Genomic DNA, 22,265 nt, shown 5'->3' with positions numbered 1-22,265 from the left:
GGTGGCACCAACCGGGACTAAAGGAGGGAAATTGTTACCGGTTGGTGCCACGAACCGGTACCATTGCACCCCTTTAGTCCCGGTTGGTGCCACCAACCGGGACCAAAGGCCCCTATGCTGCCCGCGTCGCGGCCAAAGTTTAGTCCCACCTTGCTAGCTGAAGAGGGGTCGCACCTGTTTATAAGCGCGACTCTGCCCACCCATTTGAACTCCTCACTATTGCAGACCTACTCACTATTGCAGGCCTACTCACTTAAATATTTTATCACACATGCTTGAATTGAAAGTATACTTCTTGTTTCCTAGCCGATCTTGCTGTTTGAACGGCTTTGGAGAAAAGCAAACGAATGGTTCAGATTTGGAATCTCCCCATTCGGCTATGTATTGTGTTTTCCACTATATCTCCGATGTCTTTGGATAAGATATTATATTAGCATCGGTTTTCTCAATAGAATTTAACCTTGGCTTTAAATTTCTGAAACGAAAATATTTAGAACATACATGCCTCAGCTGAGACCAAGTGCAAGCCAAGTACGAAATAAGCAAAGCTACCCAACTAGATATGAATTTTAGATAAAGCAACGGGGAAAGCTTTGACTGTAATAATAAGTCATTATCGGTCTTTATAAATGGCGCAATGGGTTGACCGATATGTTCCATAACAATTTTACTGCTAACAAGTAAATTACCCTATCTCATTGGTCTTTCAAAATTACTTATGAGAATATTTCTTATAGATGCATCAATAATGTAGTTGCGACCAAATCTGAAAATAGGTAAAGTACTCGCTATGCATACCTCTTCAAATATGTTGGGAGAGCATGATATTGGTGCCATTTGAAGAACATCTTGCCCTGTCTTTGGATGGCTCCCCAACAACTTGTCATCATCTTTTTCTTGAATCCGTGCATCATTGCTTTGAAGATTTTTGTCGGCCGAACTTTGTTCGGCTACTTGTTCTTGTCCTTGAAGCTTGTCAATTTCTACGGCTCGGAACTCATAGGGCAGCATGTAAGCTCCCACACACCTAGGAAAATCAAACACGGCCAATTTGTTGCGTTTACCATTCCTTTGCTTGGCGAAACTTGCATCTTCTGTTTTGGTCCACGCGGCAATAATTGGCTTGATGCACTCGACTTTATCCGGCGATGCACTCGTCTGGATGCACTCGGCTGGCATGATGTACTCAGATGGGTCGATGCACTCGACTGGTATGATGTACTCAGTATGGACTCTATGCACTCGGTTGTAACCATCTCTGTGCTCAATCTGGTTTCAACTGAATCCACCATCGTCTTTGCTTTAAAGGAATCGCTCGACTCGGTTGTAGATGACTTATTCATATTTGACTCAGTTTCAACCGAATCAACCATATTAGCCGAGTGAACCCTTTCTTGCTGATTTGCTTGCAAACTTTCTTGCTTCACGTAGAATTCACCCACCAAACTATGTATAGCCGAAACAAACAAATAAAATAGCAATAAAATATTTCGGCCCCTTGTATTAGCAACAAAAATGTAACTAACCAAATGTATAGTGATTTGGTAATACCTTCTCATGATATAGAAAATTATGTTGCATCCATGGATCAAAATAAATCCATGGAGGATAATTGATCATACCTAGGGATGAATTCCATGGCATAGGCGTCAATGGCATAGTTGAAGAATATGGATAATGTGTAGACCGAAGATGTTGAAACCTTCGGCTTGGTCCTTCGTATTTTTCACTCTTTTCCTTCTTCACCTTTGCCGCACTTCTTGTAATGGAAGCTTGCACATAATTCTTATTTTGAACACTTCCTTTGGGAACCCATGCCAGGTTCCGTTCTTCAAGTTCTTGTGCACTAAGTTTTTGTAATTCCTTCTTTCGCCAATACGATAAGCCGAGTGGGCACCCCGGCTGTGATTTTGTTTGAAGCAATGGCAATTCTTGTTTTACCTTGTGCACTCTCAACTTCTTTTCTTCAGATTTGGCACTCTGATTTTTATCAATTGATTGCTTCACTTCTTTGCCTTTTGTAGCCAATGTCAACACTTTAATTGGCTCTTTGTTATTTGAGATCAAATCTGAAGCAGCACACTTACGACCATCTCTTTTCACGCGGTAAACTTGCTTTACCACCTCTTTCTTATTTCTTGAGCTCTGGACCGATTCCTTATGATTGAAACGGTCTTTGACGCGTGATTGTTCAAATGTTGATCTCCTTGGAGCTGCATAGTATTGGTGAGATGGTCTAGAATAAGATGGAGAATGTGCCCTTGTATCATACCTGTCCCATGATGAATATGTATCTATATGAGCATAGGGAGGCATCCACGGCATTGGCATTGGCGGCCCAAAACAAGGATATGAATATGTTGCATTAAAATTATCACTTTGCCAATACCAATCCTTATATTTGCGCCTTGGGGGTGATCTTGGTTTCTTTGCATGATTTGGCCGATAAGCATTCTTCTCTTCACTCTTCTTTTGATATTTTTCCAATAGTTGTGCGAAAGTGACTTTTGGCTTTTTACTTTTGTGCTTACGTCGGCCTTTGTTTTCTTTGGTTGTGCTTGCACCGATCTTTGGATTTGCTTGCTGCCCCCCAGTACTTGGTATCTCCATTTTAGCTTCGATGGAATTGTCACCCTCAAGATTATGTTCATTATGCTCTTCAACAACTTCTTTACTTGAAAGCTTGATCCCATCACCTGTAGTTTTTACCTTCTCTTTAAATGTATCAGCTTGAAGCAGCCGATGCAAAAACTTTTTGCCATCAGGACCAATCGGAATAGACTGGTCATCTCTTGGTGTTTCAACAAACTTCAATCGTCCTTTTTCAATGGCCGATTTAACTATTTGACGGAACATGTTGCAATCCTCAAAATTATGCTTGAACGAATCGTGCAACTTACAATACATTCGTCCTTGGATAGATGGCTCAACATGGTGGCCAAGAATTGTAATGTAATTATTTTTCAGCAAAAAATTAAATATTTTATCACACATGCTTGAATTGAAAGTATACTTCTTGTTTCCTAGCCGATCTTGCTGTTTGAACGGCTTTGGTGAAAAGCAAACAAATGGTTCAGATTTGGAATCTCCCCATTCGGCTATGTATTGTGTTTTCCACTCTATCTCCGATGTCTTTGGATAAGATATTATATTAGCATCGGTTTTCTCAATAGAATTTAACCTTGGCTTTAAATTTCTGAAACGAAGATATTTAGAACATACATGCCTCAGCTGAGACCAAGTGCAAGCCAAGTACGAAATAAGCAAAGCTACCCAACTAGATATGAACTTTCGATAAAGCAACGGGGAAAGCTTTGGCTGTAATAATAAGTCATTATCGGTCTTTATAAATGGCGCAATGGGTTGACCGATATGTTCCATAACAATTTTACTGCTAACAAGTAAATTACCCTTCCTCATTGGTCTTTCAGAATTACTTATGAGAATATTTCTTATAGATGCATCAATAATGAAGTTGCGACCAAATATGAAAATAGGTAAAGTACTCGCTATGCATACCTCTTCAAATATGTTGGGAGAGCATGATATTGGTGCCATTTGAAGAACATCTTGCCCTGTCTTTGGATGGCTCCCCAACAACTTGTCATCATCTTTTTCTTGAATCCGTGCATCATTGCTTTGAAGATTTTTGTCGGCCGAACTTTGTTCCGCTACTTGTTCTTGTCCTTGAAGCTTGTCAATTTCTACGGCTCGGAACTCATAGGGCAGCATGTAAGCTCCCACACACCTAGGAAAATCTAACACGGCCAATTTGTTGCGTTTACCATTCCTTTGCTTGGCAAAACTTGCATCTTCTGTTTTGGTACACGCGGCAATAATTGGCTTGATGCACTCGGCTGGCATGATGTACTCAGATGGGTCGATGCACTCGACTGGTATGATGTACTCGGTATGGACTCTATGCACTCGATTGTAACCGTCTCTGTGCTCAATCTGGTTTCAACTGAATCCACCATCATCTTTGCTTTAAAGGAATCGTTCGACTCGGTTGTAGATGACTTATTAATATTTGACTCAGTTTCAACCGAATCAACCATATTAGCCGAGTGAACCCTTTCTTGCTGATTTGCTTGCAAACTTTCTTGCTTCAATATCGCAGAAGGGCCAACATAGTTGCTCGATGGAGGAAGGCACTTGACGTATTCTTGCAAATATTCCTCTCCACGGCTTTTCTTGAGTGCTTCGTAAGCCTGTCGATATTCTGATTAGCTTGCCCCCCAATATTTTTATGATCTTTCGGCAATGAATTGATGTTGCCGAAACTTTGCAATTGTATAGGGGGTGTATAACATGCTGCAATGATAGGTGAAGATGTGTGCACTATTGTTGAATATTTTCTCACGCCAATTTGATCAATTGGCAACACTTCGTCTTCTTTTAAAACCCTAGCTTTTATTGCCTCATAATCAGGAACCAAACCTTTATCATGTTGCTCAAGGCAAAGAGCGGTAATCTTCTTATTTTGCGCTAAGCTTTTTAACGCAGCCAAAGTCACCTCATCTCCTGCAATATTAGACACATACACTCCTGTAGAATCTCCATTCACTCGGCCATAAAAGTGAGCCGAGTCATGAATACTTTTAGTTGCATATGATGCTGAACAATTAATATCATGAGGTGTATCATATGATGACTGAGGATAACCGGCCAAATAGCTAATGGAAGCATGGCCGATTGCCTCATTCATCGGCATGTTTGGGGATAAACCCGCATATTGTGAGTTGACTGCCGATGGATAAAACTGTGAGATGCCCTCCTGCACATGAGGTGTCATATATTGATCACTCGAACAAATCGTGTTATTTATCGGCATATTGAAAGGTGTTGCCGATGCACGAAAGTTCAGATTCATAAGTTGCATGTCGCGGTTCTGTAAATTCCAAGTTTCTCCAATGGAATAACTAGTCGGCCTTTGCTCATTAGGGCTAGCCGACATGACATGTCCATTGAAAGATCTAGCAACATCAACATAATGGCTATTTGCATCTACATAAGGAGATTGATGATACATGTTACCGTTGTAGATTGCAGCCGCTTGATGACGCTCTCCTCGTAGCAAGAACAGGCTGGAGATTGTTCAAAGCTTCGTCCCCAGCGGAGTCGCCAAAAAGTGTGTTCGCACACGAACACGTCATCGTGTACCTCCAACGCCGAGGGTGATGCACTGCAGCTCACGTCGAAGGAGACCCGTCCGGAAGCGCGGTACGCAGGCAATCCGGCGGGCTCTTTTGTAGACCCGATGCCCCACACGTCCGGGAGGGACCCCGTCAGGGCGTGCGGCGGCTATAGGCTGCCCTAGGTCGGCCTAACCGCCTCTAGGGCCTCGAGGTTCGCCGCCCTGCAATGAAGAAGAACAACGAAGAACGAGGAAGAAGAAGAACTAGGGTTAAGGAGAAAAGATAAAAGATAAAAAGTGGTATATTGATTTGTTCGATTGTGTGTTGTTTCAATCGGCCGTCACCACCGACATATATAAGAGGCGGCTGGACTTCCCGTACAAGAAAAGGATTCATCTAGGCTTTCTTTACAAGAAAATTACATCAATTCACGTCCAAAACCCTAGTCAAATTCGGACTGGTTTTGTCCGAACTTCCCAAAACTGTTCGGTCTAAACTGACTGTACCTTGCGGGTCTTTTTTGTGGTGGTAAACGATCTCGGATGGAAAGGAGCCCAAAAGCAATCTTCACCGTTTCGATGATACGAAAAACTTTCGTGTTGAACGTTTTCCGATTCGAGGCCATCTTCTAGGGAAAAACACTCACGCATTACATCAGACACTTGCCAAAACATGTCTGGTCTCCCGCGTCATATTTCGCCTCTTGACAGGGCTGCATTCAGATAGCTCTAACTTTTGCATACGAACTCGGATTGAGATTATTTTTATATAAAAATCGACCGTTTCGACGAGACGAAGACAATCCGTGTAGATAATTTTTCCATTTGAGGTCGTCTTGGGGGCTTAATCAGTCAAACTGTACTCTGAATATGAGATCTTAGTACTTTGAGCATAGTTTCGGCCTTCGAGATGAAATCGGACTGTGATGACCCAAACTTCAAAGATGTTCATATCGACAATACGGAACTCTTTCCTGAAGATCACTTCTCCATTTGAGGCCATCTTAAATAAGTTATTGACCGTGCCAAAATCTGGTGTCAACACATGACCCCCTGTTTTTCGGCAAAGTTTGTGTGCCGAAAAATAACTTCCGCATAGCTTGTTCTAAGGACGATGTCAACACTCCATCGGACATTTCGCATGTTCTTAGGACGATAAGTATATATCGGCCATTGCTTGTTTGAACCTCTTGATGCAAACTTGGGTGAAAACTTCTCAGCTTCTATAACAATCCAGTGATAAGGTTCCATAGATCAAAACCATCCTCCGAACCATATTTTTCACCCTTTCGCTAGGATTTTGCAGATAATCAAGAATGAACTTCCTTCAATCCTTACTTCGCCTGCATAAAAGTTTCATTAGTGGCCGAAGTGGTGGGCTTCGATTCAGCGTTACCTATGTTGACAAGACTTAGCATCGGCTCTTGATAGAAATGCAATACACCATGATTAACATAGTAGCTGGACGCTTGCTGTGCCAACTCTTTCGAATTGTCATGCCTAGATATATGAACAATTTCAAAGCAACCCAAGGTAAATCTTGCATCTAGACATACCAAAAAATAAACTATAGAGTTGTGCAAGAATATCTTAAGCGGCATGAGGCTTCACAAACTAGCTCCATATGGAGATAAATAAACAACACCAACACTTTGGCCATTGCTAAAAATTGAACCATCAAAATATAACCTCCATAGTACTAGAGAGACAAGGCTAATATCACTTACCATGTACCTTGTCTCGGTCTTCAATTGAACTAAGGACGATGTTAGAATTCCACACCGGCCATGATAAGATAGTTTCTTAGGACGATAGTTAAGTATCGGCCATTACCATGAGGTCCACGTAGAATTCACCCACCAAACTATGTATAGCCGAAACAAACAAATAAAATAGCAATAAAATATTTTGGCCCATTGTATTAGCAACCAAAATGTAACTAACCAAATGTATAGTGATTTGGTAATACCTTCTCATGATATAGAAAATTATGTTGCATCCATGAATCAAAATAAATCCATGGAGGATAATTGACCATACCTAGGGATGAATTCCATGGCATAGGCGTCAATGGCATAGTTGAAGAATATGGATAATGTGTAGACCGAAGACGTTGAAACCTTCGGCTTGGTCCTTCGTATTTTTCACTCTTTTCCTTCTTCACCTTTGCCGCACTTCTTGTAATGGAAGCTTGCACATAATTCTTATTTTGAGCACTTCCTTTGGGAACCCATGCCAGGTTCCTTTCTTCAAGTTCTTGTGCACTAAGTTTTTGTAATTCCTTCTTTCGCCAATACGATAAGCCGAGTGGGCACCCCGGCTGTGATTTTGTTTGAAGCAATGGCAATTCTTGTTTTACCTTGTGCACTCTCAACTTCTTTTCTTCAGATTTGGCACTCTAATTTTTATCAATTGATTGCTTCACTTCTTTGCCTTTTGTAGCCAATGTCAACACTTTAATTGGCTCTTTGTTATTTGAGATCAAATCTGAAGCAGCACACTTACGACCATCTCTTTTCACGCGGTAAACTTGCTTTACCACCTCTTTCTTCTTTCTTGAGCTCTGGACCGATTCCTTATGATTGAAACGGTCTTTGACGCATGATTGTTCAAATGTTGATCTCCTTGGAGCTGCATAGTATTGGTGAGATGGTCTAGAATAAGATGGAGAATGTGCCCTTGTATCATACCTGTCCCATGATGAATATGTATCTATATGAGCATAGGGAGGCATCCACGGCATTGGCATTGGCGGCCCAAAACAAGGATATGAATATGTTGCATTAAAATTATCACTTTGCCAATACCAATCCTTATATTTGCGCCTTGGGGGTGATCTTGGTTTCTTTGCATGATTTGGCCGATAAGCATTCTTCTCTTCACTCTTCTTTTGATATTTTTCCAATAGTTGTGCGAAAGTGACTTTCGGCTTTTTACCTTTGTGCTTATGTCGGCCTTTGTTTTCTTTGGTTGTGCTTGCACCGATCTTTGGATTTGCTTGCTGCCCCCCAGTACTTGGTATCTCCATTTTAGCTTCGATGGAATTGTCACCCTCAAGATTATGTTCATTATGCTCTTCAACAACTTCTTTACTTGAGAGCTTGATCCCATCACCTGTAGTTTTTACCTTCTCTTTAAATGTATCAGCTTGAAGCAGCCGATGCAAAAACTTTTTGCCATCAGGACCAATCGGAATAGACTAGTCATCTCTTTGTGTTTCAACGAACTTCAATCATCCTTTTTCAATGTCCGATTTAACTATTTGACGGAACATGTTGCAATCCTCAAAATTATGCTTGAACGAATCATGAACCTTACAATACATTCGTCCTTGGATAGATGGCTCAACATGGTGGCCAAGAATTGTAATGTAATTATTTTTCAGCAACAAATCAAATATTTTATCACACATGCTTGAATTGAAAGTATACTTCTTGTTTCCTAGCCGATCTTGCTGTTTGAACGGCTTTGGAGAAAAGCAAACGAATGGTTCAGATTTGGAATCTCCCCATTCGGCTATGTATTGTGTTTTCCACTCTATCTCCGATGTCTTTGGATAAGATATTATATTAGCATCGGTTTTCTCAATAGAATTTAACCTTGGCTTTAAATTTCTGAAACGAAGATATTTAGAACATACATGCCTCAGCTGAGACCAAGAGCAAGCCAAGTACGAAATAAGCAAAGCTACCCAACTAGATATGAACTTTAGATAAAGCAGCGGGGAAAGCTTTGGCTGTAACAATAAGTCATTATCGGTCTTTATAAATGGCGCAATGGGTTGACCGATATGTTCCATAACAATTTTACTGCTAACAAGTAAATTAACCTTCCTCATTGGTCTTTCAAAATTACTTATGAGAATATTTCTTATAGATGCATCAATAATGAAGTTGCGACCAAATCTAAAAATAGGTAAAGTACTCGCTATGCATACCTCTTCAAATATGTTGGGAGAGCGTGATATTGGTGCCATTTGAAGAACATCTTGCCCTGTCTTTGGATGGCTCCCCAACAACTTGTCATCATCTTTTTCTTGAATCCGTGCATCATTGCTTTGAAGATTTTTGTCGGCCGAACTTTGTTCGGCTACTTGTTCTTGTCCTTGAAGCTTGTCAATTTCTACGGCTCGGAACTCATAGGGCAGCATGTAAGCTCCCACACACCTAGGAAAATCTAACACGGCCAATTTGTTGCGTTTACCATTCTTTTGCTTGGCGAAACTTGCATCTTCTGTTTTGGTACACGCGGCAATAATTGGCTTGATGCACTCGGCTGGCATGATGTACTCAGATGGGTCGATGCACTCGACTGGTATGATGTACTCGGTATGGACTCTATGCACTCAATTGTAACCGTCTCTGTGCTCAATCTGGTTTCAACTGAATCCACCATCGTCTTTGCTTTAAAGGAATCGTTCGACTCGGTTGTACATGACTTATTCATATTTGACTCAGTTTCAACCGAATCAACCATATTAGCCGAGTGAACCCTTTCTTGCTGATTTGCTTGCAAACTTTCTTGCTTCAATATCGCAGAAGGGCCAACATAGTTGCTCGATGGAGGAAGGCACTTGACGTATTCTTGCAAATATTCCTCTCCACGGCTTTTCTTGAGTGCTTCGTAAGCCTGTCGATATTCTGCTGGTAATTCCTCAAGAGTTGGCGTAGTAAATTCGTTGACGCTATTCCCTGTGAGCTTTGGCTTGATCTTGTCCACTTGGGCCACATATTTTTCTTTAAACTCAGCCCTACTTGGATTGGCTTGCCCCCCAATACTTTTATGATCTTTCGGCAATGAATTGATGTTGCCGAAACTTTGCAATTGTATAGGGGGTGTATAACATGCTGCAATGATAGGTGAAGATGTGTGCACTGTTGTTGAATATTTTCTCACGCCAATTTGATCAATTGGCAACACTTCGTCTTCTTTTAAAACCCTAGCTTTTATTGCCTCATAATCAGGAACCAAACCTTTATCATGTTGCTCAAGGCAAAGAGCGGTAATCTTCTTATTTTGCGCTAAGCTTTTTAACGCAGCCAAAGTCAGCTCATCTCCTGCAATATTAGATACATACACTCCTGTAGAATCTCCATTCACTCGGCCATAAAAGTGAGCCGAGTCATGAATACTTTTAGTTGCATATGATGCTGAACAATTAATATCATGAGGTGTATCATATGATGACTGAGGATAACCGGCCAAATAGCTAATGGAAGCATGGCCGATTGCCTCATTCATCGGCATGTTTGGGGATAAACCCACATATTGCGAGTTGACTGCCGATGGATAAAACTGTGAGATGCCCTCCTGCACATGAGGTGTCATATATTGATCACTCGAACAAATCGTGTTATTTATCGGCATATTGAAAGGTGTTGCCGATGCACGAAAGTTCAGATTCATAAGTTGCATGTCGCGGTTCTGTAAATTCCAAGTTTCTCCAATGGAATAACTAGTCGGCCTTTGCTCGTTAGGGCTAGCCGACATGACATGTCCATTGAAAGGTCTAGCAACATCAACATAATGGCTATTTGCATCTACGTAAGGAGATTGATGATACATGTTACCGTTGTAGATTGCAGCCGCTTGATGACGCTCTCCTCGTAGCAAGAACAGGATGGAGATTGTTCACAGCTTCGTCCCCAGCGGAGTCGCCAAAAAGTGTGTTCGCACACGAACACGTCACCATGTACCTCCAACGCCGAGGGTGATGCACCGCAGCTCACGTCGAAGGAGACCCGTCCGGAAGCGCGGTACGCAGGCAATCCGGCGGGCTCTTTTGTAGACCCGAAGCCCCACACGCCCGGGAGGGACCCCGTCAGGGCGTGCGGCGGCTATGGGCTGCCCTAGGTCGGCCTAACCGCCCCTAGGGCCTCGAGGTTCGCCGCCCTGCAATGAAGAAGAACAACGAAGAACGAGGAAGAAGAAGAACTAGGGTTAAGGAGAAAAATAAAAGATAAAAGGTGGTATATTGATTTGTTCGATTGTGTGTTGTTTCAATCGGCCGTCACCCCCAACATATATAAGAGGCGGCTGGACTTCCCGTACAAGAAAAGGATTCATCTAGGCTTTCTTTACAAGAAAATTACATAAATTCACGTCCAAAACCCTAGTCAAATTCGGACTGGTTTTGTCCGAACTTTCCAAAACTGTTCGGTCTAAACTGATTGTACATTGCGGGTCTTTTTTGTGGTGGTAAACGATCTCGGATGGAAACGAGCCCAAAAGCAATCTTGACCATTTCGACGATACGAAAAACTTTCGTGTTGAACGTTTTCCGATTCGAGGCCATCTTCTGGGGCAAAACACTCACGCATTACATCAGACACTTGCCAAAACATGTCTGGTCTCCCGCGTCATATTTCGCCTCTTGACAGGGCTGCATTCAGATAGCTCTAACTTTTGCATACGAACTCGGATTGAGATTATTTTTATACAAAAATCAACCGTTTCGACGAGACGAAGACAATCCGTGTAGATAATTTTTCCATTTGAGGTCGTCTTGGGGGCTTAATCAGTCAAACTGTACTCTGAATATGAGATCTTAGTACTTTGAGCATAGTTTCGGCCTTCGAGATGAAATCGGACTGTGATGACCCAAACTTCAAAGATGTTCATATCGACAATACGAAACTCTTTCCTGAAGATCACTTCTCCATTTGAGGCCATCTTAAATAAGTTATTGACCGTGCCAAAATCTGGTGTCAACACTTCATTTGTTATTTTTCATGCATTTACTGATTATTTTGAGCTATAAGACCATGAAATTGAAAAGCATTTGAAATGAACTCTGAAAAGGTTGAAAGTTGGCATGGTATCATCATTTCAACCACATAGCATGTGCAAGAAAGTACAGAGGGTTACAGTAAAAACTCGATGCACTTCGCGTACAAAACGGACAATCTCTTTCGAAGTATCAGGGTTTCATACGGAAACTCGTCAGTTACAAAGGGATTTCATTTTTTGAACTTATTTGAACTCCATAATTTTTCTGTGTCCAAAATGCACCATTCAAAACGTCATCATTAATTTACAACCCTTTCTGACTTCACTTGTTATTTTTCATGCATTTACTCATTATTTTGAGCTATAAGACCATGAAATTGAAAAGAATTTGAAATGAACTCTGAAAAGGTTGAAAGTTGGCATGGTATCATCATTTCACCCACATAGCATGTGCAAGAAAGTATAGAAGGTTACGGCAAAAACTGGATGCACTTCGTGTACAAAACAGACAATCTCTTTTGAAGTATCAGGGTTTCATACGGAAACTCGTCTGTTACAAAGGGATTTCACCCACATAGCATGTGCAACATATAGCTCTCCGGAGCATCTAATTAAACCATACATTGAAATTATGTAAAACACTTAAATGCAAAAACAAATGCGATGATAATCGCAACCAAGGTAACAACTGATCCAACTGCATAATGATACCAAGCCTCGGTATGAATGTCATATTTTATAATCTTTCTAATCATCAACCGCATTGCATCCATCTTGATATTGTGATCATCGACGACATCCGCAACATGCAACTCCAATATCATCTTCTCCTCCTCAATTTTCCTTATTTTTCCTTCAATTAATTGTTTTCTTCTTCAACTAAATTTAACCTATCGACAATAGGGTCGGTTGGAATTTCCGGCTCAACCACCTCCTAGATAAATAAAATCTATGTCACGTTGGTCAGCATAATTGTCATAAACAATAAATGAACCAAATAGTTATCAAAAGATAATATATACCACATCCGAATCATAGGCAGGACGAGGGCCAACGGGGGCGGATACCAAAACCATTGCACTATATAATAACAAGAAATAATAAAAGCAAGAAAATTAGACAAGTATCTATCTGAAGTAAGAATTTTTTTACTTTCAGAAAGAAGATAAGAACAAGAGGCTCACCACGGTGGTGCCGGCGACGAGATCGGCGCGGGCGATCGACGGCTGCTAAGACCGGGACAGGACGTGACGGACCGCTAAACCTAGACAAATCTCGGGGAAAATGGAGCTCGGAGGTCGAGTTTCGAGAGGAGAACGATTAACTAGCATGGCTCGGACATTTCATCGAACACCTCATGTGCATAGGAGGTGAGCTAGAGCACCCAAATGCCCTCCCCTCGCCGGCCAGAAAAAACAGAGCACTGTGGAGTGCTCTGCTGTGGCGATGGGGTATATATAGGCAACTCATTTGTCCCGGTTCGTGATAGAAACCGAGACTAAAGCTCAGCATTTTGTCCCGGTTCAAGCCACGAACCGGGACCAATGGTTGTGGGCCAGGAGTAAGGACCATTGGTCCAGGTGCGTGCCAGGAACCGGGACAAATGGGTCCATACGAACCGGGACCAATGCCCACGAGGCCCCGGCTGCCCCCCTGGGCTGACGAACCGGGACGAATGCCCCCATGGGTCTCGGTTCTTGACTGAACCGGGACTAATGGGCTGGCCAGGCCCGAACGAAAGCCCTGTTTTCTACTAGTGAGAATTCATTCAATGTAAGAAAGTGAGTTGTTTTGGTGCTCTTGTTGGATTTGTTTGGAAGTGTGAATGAATTGGTGTTGTAGAAACCTATTTTGGCATAATATCCATGAAACTTTTTACTTATTATGTGTGTGTTTTTTTGACAATCTTAATTGTTTGATTTAGGCGACCTGAATTGTTTGACAATCTGAATTGTAAGAATTCATTCGATCTGAATTGTGGATTTACGTCTCCCATTTTTGCAGGATGTCATATTTAGCATGCAAAGGTCTTTTAAGTTTTATCATGCCCATATAATTTCTCCTACCTTAAGGATCTAGGCGACCCAAGTGTTTTAGAACATGATACAATCTCACTGTGAAGGTTAGCTCCCTGCCAGGGGCTGCGTATTTCTAATAAAATAATTGCAAAAATATTTACAGAAGCTTCTTAATACTTGACGCGTGTTATTGCGAGATTGATTGTTTGCTCTATTTATTAATACCTTATGATTTGGTTCCCACCAAAGCTGCTAGGTGTCAGCTAAATATTGTGTTTTATGATGATATTAAAAGACAAGATATTGATTTTAACTTTGCGTTTATTACTATTAAGGAGCTTGTGATGTTTTAATATTTCTATTATTATTATTTTGATATAACTATTTGATGGCAATCTAGACGTGCATTACACGTGCAAACTTACTAGTACATATAAGTATGTTAACACAAGCAACAGTATCATAGATGCCCATTTTTGTGATCATAACTAACAAAACTTCATAGATATCTATTCTATGACTAAAATTTCATAAAAATCACACGTCAAGCCTCCAAATTTATTAGCCGCGGATACTATAATTAGCTAAAAAATCTAAACATAAAAAACTATGCTTTCCTTTTTATCTACAGAAAAAAGCAAACAATACATAGATGCTAACACGTACATGCTGCTAACATGCAACTACCAAGCCAATATCAGATCTATACATTAATAGATTTGAGTAAGCATAGCATATTCCACTAAAACATATTAATGTACATACACAAACCCTACAAATTTTCTATATAAAGTAATGAATACAGGTTAACATATAGTTGAGCACACAAACTATCTCTTCCCTCTCAATCAAATTTAGCCCAAATAATCCTCACAAAAATGACTTGAAAAAAAATCCTCACAAAAACTATGGAAAATTAATTTTAGGGATCCACCGAGTGTACCAAAATGCAAGTAAAATAGCAAATAGTAACAATAGAAAATTACAAGAATAGGGGGAGAATATCTCAAGCAACTTGGGGGAGATCACATCTAACAGTTTTGGATTTAGTGGAGGAGAGAGTGGTGCCGCCCCTGCTCGTCCTGGCTGCATGGGGAAAAATGCCCGTGGGGGTGCGAGTGGGTCGGGCCCCACCCGCGGCCACTTACATCTTCGGTGCAACAATGTTAGCTGTGGTTGAGTTGGTTAGGTGGACAGTGGTATCCCCAACCCACCAGGGTTCAAATCCTGGTGCTCGCATTATTCCTGGATTAATTTCAGGATTTCCGGCGATGCGCTTTCAGTGGGAGCAGACGTTCCCGTCGACAACGAGGCGCCTACGGTGGCTTCGTAAATCTCAAGATGATATGCCGGCTCAGTCTCTCGAAGGTGCTCATAGGGATAGGGTGTGCGTGTGTACGTTCATAGAGATGAGTGTATGCGCGTGTATATGAGCGCTTGTGTCTGTACTGATGCTCAAAAAAGAAAACAATGTTAGGGCCCATGGCGGTCAATGGCAACTCCACCAGTGCATGGGCTAGGTCTGCAACGTCGAGGACTTTAACGTGGGCGGGGCGTTGCTAAAAAGGGTCTGATTATGCTAAAGTTTTCGGGAAAGGTTAATTTGTGTTAATCTTGTCATTAAAGGCCAAAGCCTGTGTTCAACAAATTGTGCTATATAAACCGGCCCGTCTATACCATACAAGACAACAAATTGATAACAATATTTTGGAGCTCGGCCTCCATGGAGGCCAATTTTTTATAAAAATAAATCAAAATTCATACTTTTTGGATTCAAAAAAATTCTGAAAAAAAAATTATACAAGTACACAAGGATGTGATGTGTGTGTGTAAAATTTCAAAATGAAATACCTTGATATGCGATCTATGTAAAATTAACAAATTCCTGGACTTTAGGGATGAATACTATCATGTGTTGAAAACCACAGATTTGTCTTTTTTGCACAGCCATCATTTCAACGTATTTTGTCCTGAAAATTTACACACATGTGTGTTATGCCTTCATGTATGTCTGTATTTTTTGCGGAGTTTTATGCGATGTAGAAATATGAATTTTGTTGAATTTTGAATTTTTCAAAACTGGCCGAACTCCAAAGGAAATTTTCGCAACATATTGCACAATATAAACCGGTCCACCTTCATCAGTACCACATATAAGACAAAAACGTGGAGAATATGAAAGACAACATGAGCAGCTTCCTCCTCCTCCTCCTTGTCGCCATGGCCGTCCGGCAGCATGCACCGAGCTAGGCGCCCTACCCGCGCCTCGCGGCCAGCATCAAGTCGGCTTTGGCACGCCTGCTCCGGCAACGAACCATCGTTATCATGGACCGCGCGACAGCGCACCGCCTTCTCATCCGTTGCTGCGTCGGTGGCGCCTTCTCCAGCCGCCCGACAAACACGGCGCTGACCGCCATCATCTCACATCATCGCCAGCACAACCTAACCACCGCGCCATACGGCCTGTTCTGGCGCGTCACACGCCGCAACCTCACCTCCGGGGTTCTCCACCCGCTGCGGCTCCACCGCTACGCCCCCGCCCGCCGCGACGCGCTCCGCAGCCTCGTCGCTGACCTCAGAGAGCAATGCATGTCCAACCCCGACGGCCTAGCCCTCGCAGCGGAGAGCATCCGCAGCGCCCTCTTCGGCCTGTTCGCGGTCATGTGTTTCGGCGAGGGCCTCGACAAGGCCCTCGTCCGCGCCATGGCTGACGCCCAGCACGAGTTCATCTCCTTCTTCCCTAAGCTTCGCGTCTTCGCGAGGCGACCGACATTGGCGAGGCTGATCCACCGCAAGCGGTGGAGCAAGCTACTCGCGTATCGCCGGAAGCAGGAGGACATGTACCTCCCGCTCATCCACGCCCGCCACACACGGCAACGCCACTCTGGCGAGCCGCCGGCGTATGTGGACACGCTCATCGACCTCTGGGTCCCGGACGACCACAACGACGCTAGCAAGCGAAGGCGGCAGCGTAGGCTCGCCGACGGAGAAATTGTGGGCTTCTGTGCCGAGTTCATCGGTGCAGGAATTGAAACAGTGGCGTCGGAGCTGCAGTACATCATGGCGAACCTGGTGAAACGCCCACACATGCAAGAGGCCGTCCGGAAGGAGGTCGACGCTGCCGTTGACCCGGATGCCGAGGAGGTCGGCGAGGAGGTTCCTGGGAAGCTAGAGTACCTCAACGTTGTTAGCATAATCTTGAAAGTTAGGTTTGTTTCTGTTGCCTGGTAGTAACGTACATAAGTTGAAAAGCGATCTATTTGTGTCCGGCTAGTAGTACTAGTTAAGCTCACGTTAGGAGTTAGTAGTCCAGTTAGTCTACGTAGTGGTCCAGTCCGTGTCATGCTAGGTTAGTAGTCAAAAGTACGAAAAGGATAGTAAGTCCGTATAGGGCAGGGTCTGGTTGGACGGCTGGAAGCTGTGTATATATATACATAGCCAGGTCACGAGATTTGTAACATTGTGGAGAAAAAGAGAAAAAGAAATAAAGAGAGGAGAGGCACGACAAGTGCCTTTGGCAAAAGTTTTCGTGTGCGCGTCTCTATCGTGATTTGATGTGATCGGTCCTGCAGGTGAAGTTCCAACAATTGGTATTAGAGCAAGGTCGATTTAAAGCTGCGCTTGCCCCGGGGTAGCGACCTACTAGCGCCTCGGGGCGGGCGATGAAGTTGCTGGGTGATGCGGTGATCAGGAGGTTCTGCGATCGTCGTTCAACAGAGCGACATGGAGGGAGACGGCGGGCTGTCGTCGGCAAGGCGATGGAGGAAGATCGTTGATGGGAGATGTGGTGCCGAGGTGCGGCGCTGGAGCTCATCAAGGTCATAGTCCGGGGGAGTCAGATGAGTCAAGGAGTCGTGCGAGTTTGCACGATCAGTCGTCGTTGCGTCTGTGAGTCGTCGTCGTGTCCAAGTGCTCGTCTTGGTGATGATTCGTTGGTGTGGAAGCGGTGTGCACGGTGTTCCGTGAGTCATGTCCATGTCCTCGTGGAGCGTCCTGGTTGCGGCCAGTGTGGATTCGGTGTGATGCCGAAGGCGGACGGTGGTAGGTGAAGCCATCGTAAAGCGAGGAGGTGTGCAAGCAGTGGAGAGTGGATCTATTGCAAGCAAGTACAAGGAGTATGGTGCGGACCGAGTGCAAGGCAGCGGCCAAGCAATGGCGGTGGCACAACATGGCAGAGCAAGGAGGTACACTGCATGTTTCCAGGCGGGTCATACTCAGTGTACGGATATGATAGTTGAAGATCAAGCTCGACGTGTAGTGGGACGGTGACCAGTTAAGTTGAACAACGTGAACACTGATGATGCATCCAGTCTTGCACGTTGCACGCGTAGATGCGACCGTGTAGGCTGGTAGTCCTGATCATGCGTCGGAGTTTGGATCGTCAAGTCGTGGATCTCCAGCGAGTCAAGATGAGAAGGAGCATGAGGAAGATGACAAGTCAAGATTAGGGGAAGATTGTTATCATAATCTTGAAAGTTAGGTTTGTTTCTGTTGCCTGGTAGTAACGTACACAAGTTGGAAAGCGATCTATTTGTGTCCGGCTAGTAGTACTAGTTAAGCTCACGTTAGGAGTTAGTGGTCCAGTCCGTGTCATGCTAGGTTAGTAGTCAAAAGTACGAAAAGGATAGTAAGATCGTATAGGGCAGGGTCTGGTTGGACGGCTGGAAGCTGTGTATATATATACATAGCCAGGTCACGAGATTTGTAACATTGTGGAAAAAAAGAGAAAAAGAAATAAAGAGAGGAGATGCACGACAAGTGCCTTTGGCAAAAGTTTTCGTGTGCGCGTCTCTATCGTGATTTGATGTGATCGGTCCTGCGGGTGAAGTTCCAACAAACGTGTGGTCATGGAGGTGCTCCGGCTGCACCCCACCGTGACCTGCGTCAGGCAGGTACGCAACGGACTGCAGACATGCATGAGACATGCATGAGACTAAGCAAAAAATAAATAGCAGCCCGAGATGAAGGAAAGGACGACACCGCCATTTCCGATACGAGAAACGGATTTACTAATGTAGATTTACATGAGATTTAGCTATGTCACATCTAATCTTTCTATCACACGATCTGAATGCTCCGAGATTTGTGCTTCCCGAGCACGCGTTTAGTACGCCGCGCCGGACAAGGTTTACGGCGCTTTATGTTTTCGGGTCGTGCTACTGGAATTCACTGAAACTGCCATGAAATCAGCGACGTGCTAGACTTTCATGACATTGCTTATTCTTTGGAAGAATTGGGATGCTTCGAATGCTCTAGTTTTCAAGCAATGCAGGCTTATATGTCTGCTGATGTAATTGCTAATATTCTCTCATACATAATTATGTGGTCCCACACACTCAAAACACGCCGATCTGTGGCAGGATTTCTTCTCCTCGAGGTGAGGTAAATGCTCACCTTGTAAATCCGTTATGAATCATGTTTGAATCTTCAGTCAGCCTTAAGCAGTACTATCTTCAACTGAAGTCAAAGACAATGGAAACTTCAAGCTTGTGAATGTTGTCAGCTAAACTAAGATTGTATTACTAGGCTAATAAATTCCAGCTCAATTCAAGTCCTTGTGCCAGGAACGCAACGGGTCATCTAGTATATATAAGAAGCTTTGTGCTGTGTTATTGTTCTGGTTTGGATGCCAAAAAAAAAAACTGTTCACAATTTCAATGATAGGGTTAGATTGCGAAATCTAGTAGGCATCGTTGGATCATTCCAGGGCCACCACAGCCTCAACAGGACAATCTTTTCATAGAGATTCAGAAATCTAAACTGGTCTATTTAAATTACTGAGTATATCAAAGAACAGAGCACCGCTCGCAGCAGCACATTGCATCTGCCAGGAACCCCATGCACGTTGCCGCCAGCAAGGCGCTTCTGCACGCTAACCCTTGAGGTGCTCGTAGTCGACATAGCTTGGTGCCTCTCTTCACCCACCCGCCCACTATTGCATCCTCATCTTCCACCTGGGCAAAGCATTACGTATCATATGCTAGGCAATGACCTTGAATTGTTTCTCTGTTTTTTCGTGCATTGATTTCTACTTCCTTTTAGTTTTACTTGTAGCATCATGGATCATAAGCAACGATTGAATTGTTTGTACATATATCTTCTATAAGCAAAGGTGATCGGAAACTCAAATAGATGCAGACAAAATAAACTGATACAACAAACTGTTCAAAAAATAGATGAGATTCATAAAGGCTGAAACAAATAAGAGCTCACCTCTCTATTTGTTCGGAAGATGAGGATGCAATAGTCTACATGAGTAACCCGCTGGATGTACAACATGGAGGATATAGGAAATGACTTGCGCGCTGCTTCTGAAAAAAAAAAGCAAATTCCCACATGTGTAAAATGTAAAGAAAGTCCAACAAAAGAAGAGTGCAAAGATGATTAAATATATATTTCTGCAAGGCACAATAATGGATTTGGACCTACCATGAATATTACAGATAGTCAAATACTGGTTGGTCCATTCTTTTCCATGCAGCTTGAAAAGTTGACTGGTCCAGGTCCAGGTCTCCCAGCCACCAACCCATTCACCCACCCACCCAGTCGTCCAGCGATTCTTTGTTTAAACAAAATAGGCTGCCTGGAGCAGTCTATGTCTTGCTAGGAGTCTCTTCAGGCAGAGTCTCATATTGTTAAATTTGTCCAAAGACCGATCATCAGCTTACCTCATCCCGGCCATGGAGGTTGCCGTATCAGCAGTTGCAAGTGAACTTGTGAGCCGGTTCATCTCCTTCCTGATGAACAAGTGACACTCAAGCCATGCGCAGTCAGAGGAAAAGATGGTGGAAAGGTTGCACCACCTCCTAATGAGAGCTTGCACCATCGTTGAGGAGGCGGATGCTCGATACATAACAAACTCCGGGATGATGATGCAGCTCAAGATGCTCTCGGAGGCCATGTACCGAGGTCACAGCCTCCTCGATGCCTCGAGGTACCGAGCCCTCCAAGACGGTGTTGGCTTCGACGAGGTTAGCAGCAACGACTCATCTAGCAGCAGTTTGTATTTAATCATTCCAGAATTTGCAGTGAGGCGTTCTCGAACAGCAACGGTGAAAGCCAACAATGCCATGGGCCTCGACTCACATGCTGCTTTGGAAACCTTAGAAATTGCTGCCGCAAACATGTCAGAGTTTATTGTGCTTCTGGGTGGATGTGAGCGCATGTCCCGCAGGCCATATGATGTTTATCTTTACACCGACAACTTCATGTTTAGCCGACATGCTAAAAAGCAAAAGCTTTTGAGCTTCTTGTTGGAGCACAACGATCCTTCAGGTGATCATGCATTAGCCATTCTTCCGCTCATAGGTGGCGCCGCAGTTGGGAAGAAAACTTTGGTTGCTCATGTGTGTGGCGATGAAAGGGTTCGTTCACGCTTCTCCTCTATTTTGCACTTGAATGGAGATAGCCTTTTGGGGATACTTGGTGATGGGAGGGCCATGATTGGGATAATGTTGGTAGTTATTGAGTTTGCATCTGATGTAGGTGATGATGACTGGAAAACATTCCACTCATTTCTCATAAGAATGGGCAGAGGAAGCAAGATCATCATTGTAAGTAAGCTTAAAAGAATAGCCCGGTTTGGAACAATGAAACCAATTTTACTAAGTGGGCTATCTCATGATGAGTTGACGTACCTTTTCAAGGCACTCGCCTTCGGAAGTGTAGAGCCAGCAGAACATCCGCGGCTAATACAAATAGCAAATGAATTTGCCACGCTGATCCACAGTTCACATATTTCATTTGTCGCAACAAATATGTTCACAGATGTGTTGAGAAGCAACCTTGATGTTCAGTTCTGGCGTTGTATTTTAGACAAGGCAGCAAGAATGGTTAAAAGAAACCGCTCCATTTATGGTGTGAACCCAACCATGTGTATAGAACAAGGTCATCAAGTGGACATAACAGACATTGCTTTGCATCCACTAAACATGAAACCTTATAGTGATAATATTTCAATCAAGACGGAATTGCCAAGTGTGACATTTGGGGAACTTATAACAGATCCTAGTGTTACGCCAAAAGGCGACTTCACTCTAATTGCATGGGAATCAAGGATAGCCCCTCATAAATCATTTCCTAATTATGTTACAAGTCATGCTGAGGATACACATCAAAGTAGTGCCCTGCCAGGGAGGAAGCGACAAGGAGTGCCAATCTAATTTTATTTCAGAACTTGTTATGTAAATCTTGTTGTAATTTTTTGATACATGGCAATTCAACTAAATCTATTACAACAACAAAAACGACGACGACGACGACGACGACGACGACAACAACAACAACAGCAACAACAGCAGCAACAACAGCAGCAACAACAGCAGCAACAACAACAGCAACCACAACAACAACCACAACAACAACAACAACAACAACAACAA

At 43.2% G+C, this 22,265-nt stretch overlaps 1 protein-coding gene and 1 pseudogene across 1 annotated transcript; both read left to right on the top strand.

The window, feature by feature from the left end:
* Positions 1–16,071: 16,071 nt before the first annotated feature.
* LOC123038744 (cytochrome P450 89A9-like) lies at positions 16,072–20,636 on the top strand (annotated as a pseudogene).
* On the top strand, positions 20,583–22,046 carry LOC123038743 (uncharacterized). The gene has a single exon (XM_044462234.1). The coding sequence runs from the start codon at positions 20,667–20,669 to the stop codon at positions 22,044–22,046; it is 1,380 nt and encodes a 459-aa protein (XP_044318169.1). The 5' UTR covers positions 20,583–20,666.
* The last annotated feature ends 219 nt before the right edge of the window (positions 22,047–22,265 follow it).

This window comes from Triticum aestivum, chromosome 2B (assembly GCF_018294505.1).
Source record: "Triticum aestivum cultivar Chinese Spring chromosome 2B, IWGSC CS RefSeq v2.1, whole genome shotgun sequence".
In the NCBI taxonomy this organism is placed as follows: Eukaryota; Viridiplantae; Streptophyta; class Magnoliopsida; order Poales; family Poaceae; genus Triticum; species Triticum aestivum.
This window is presented reverse-complemented; position numbering and strand designations above follow the sequence as displayed.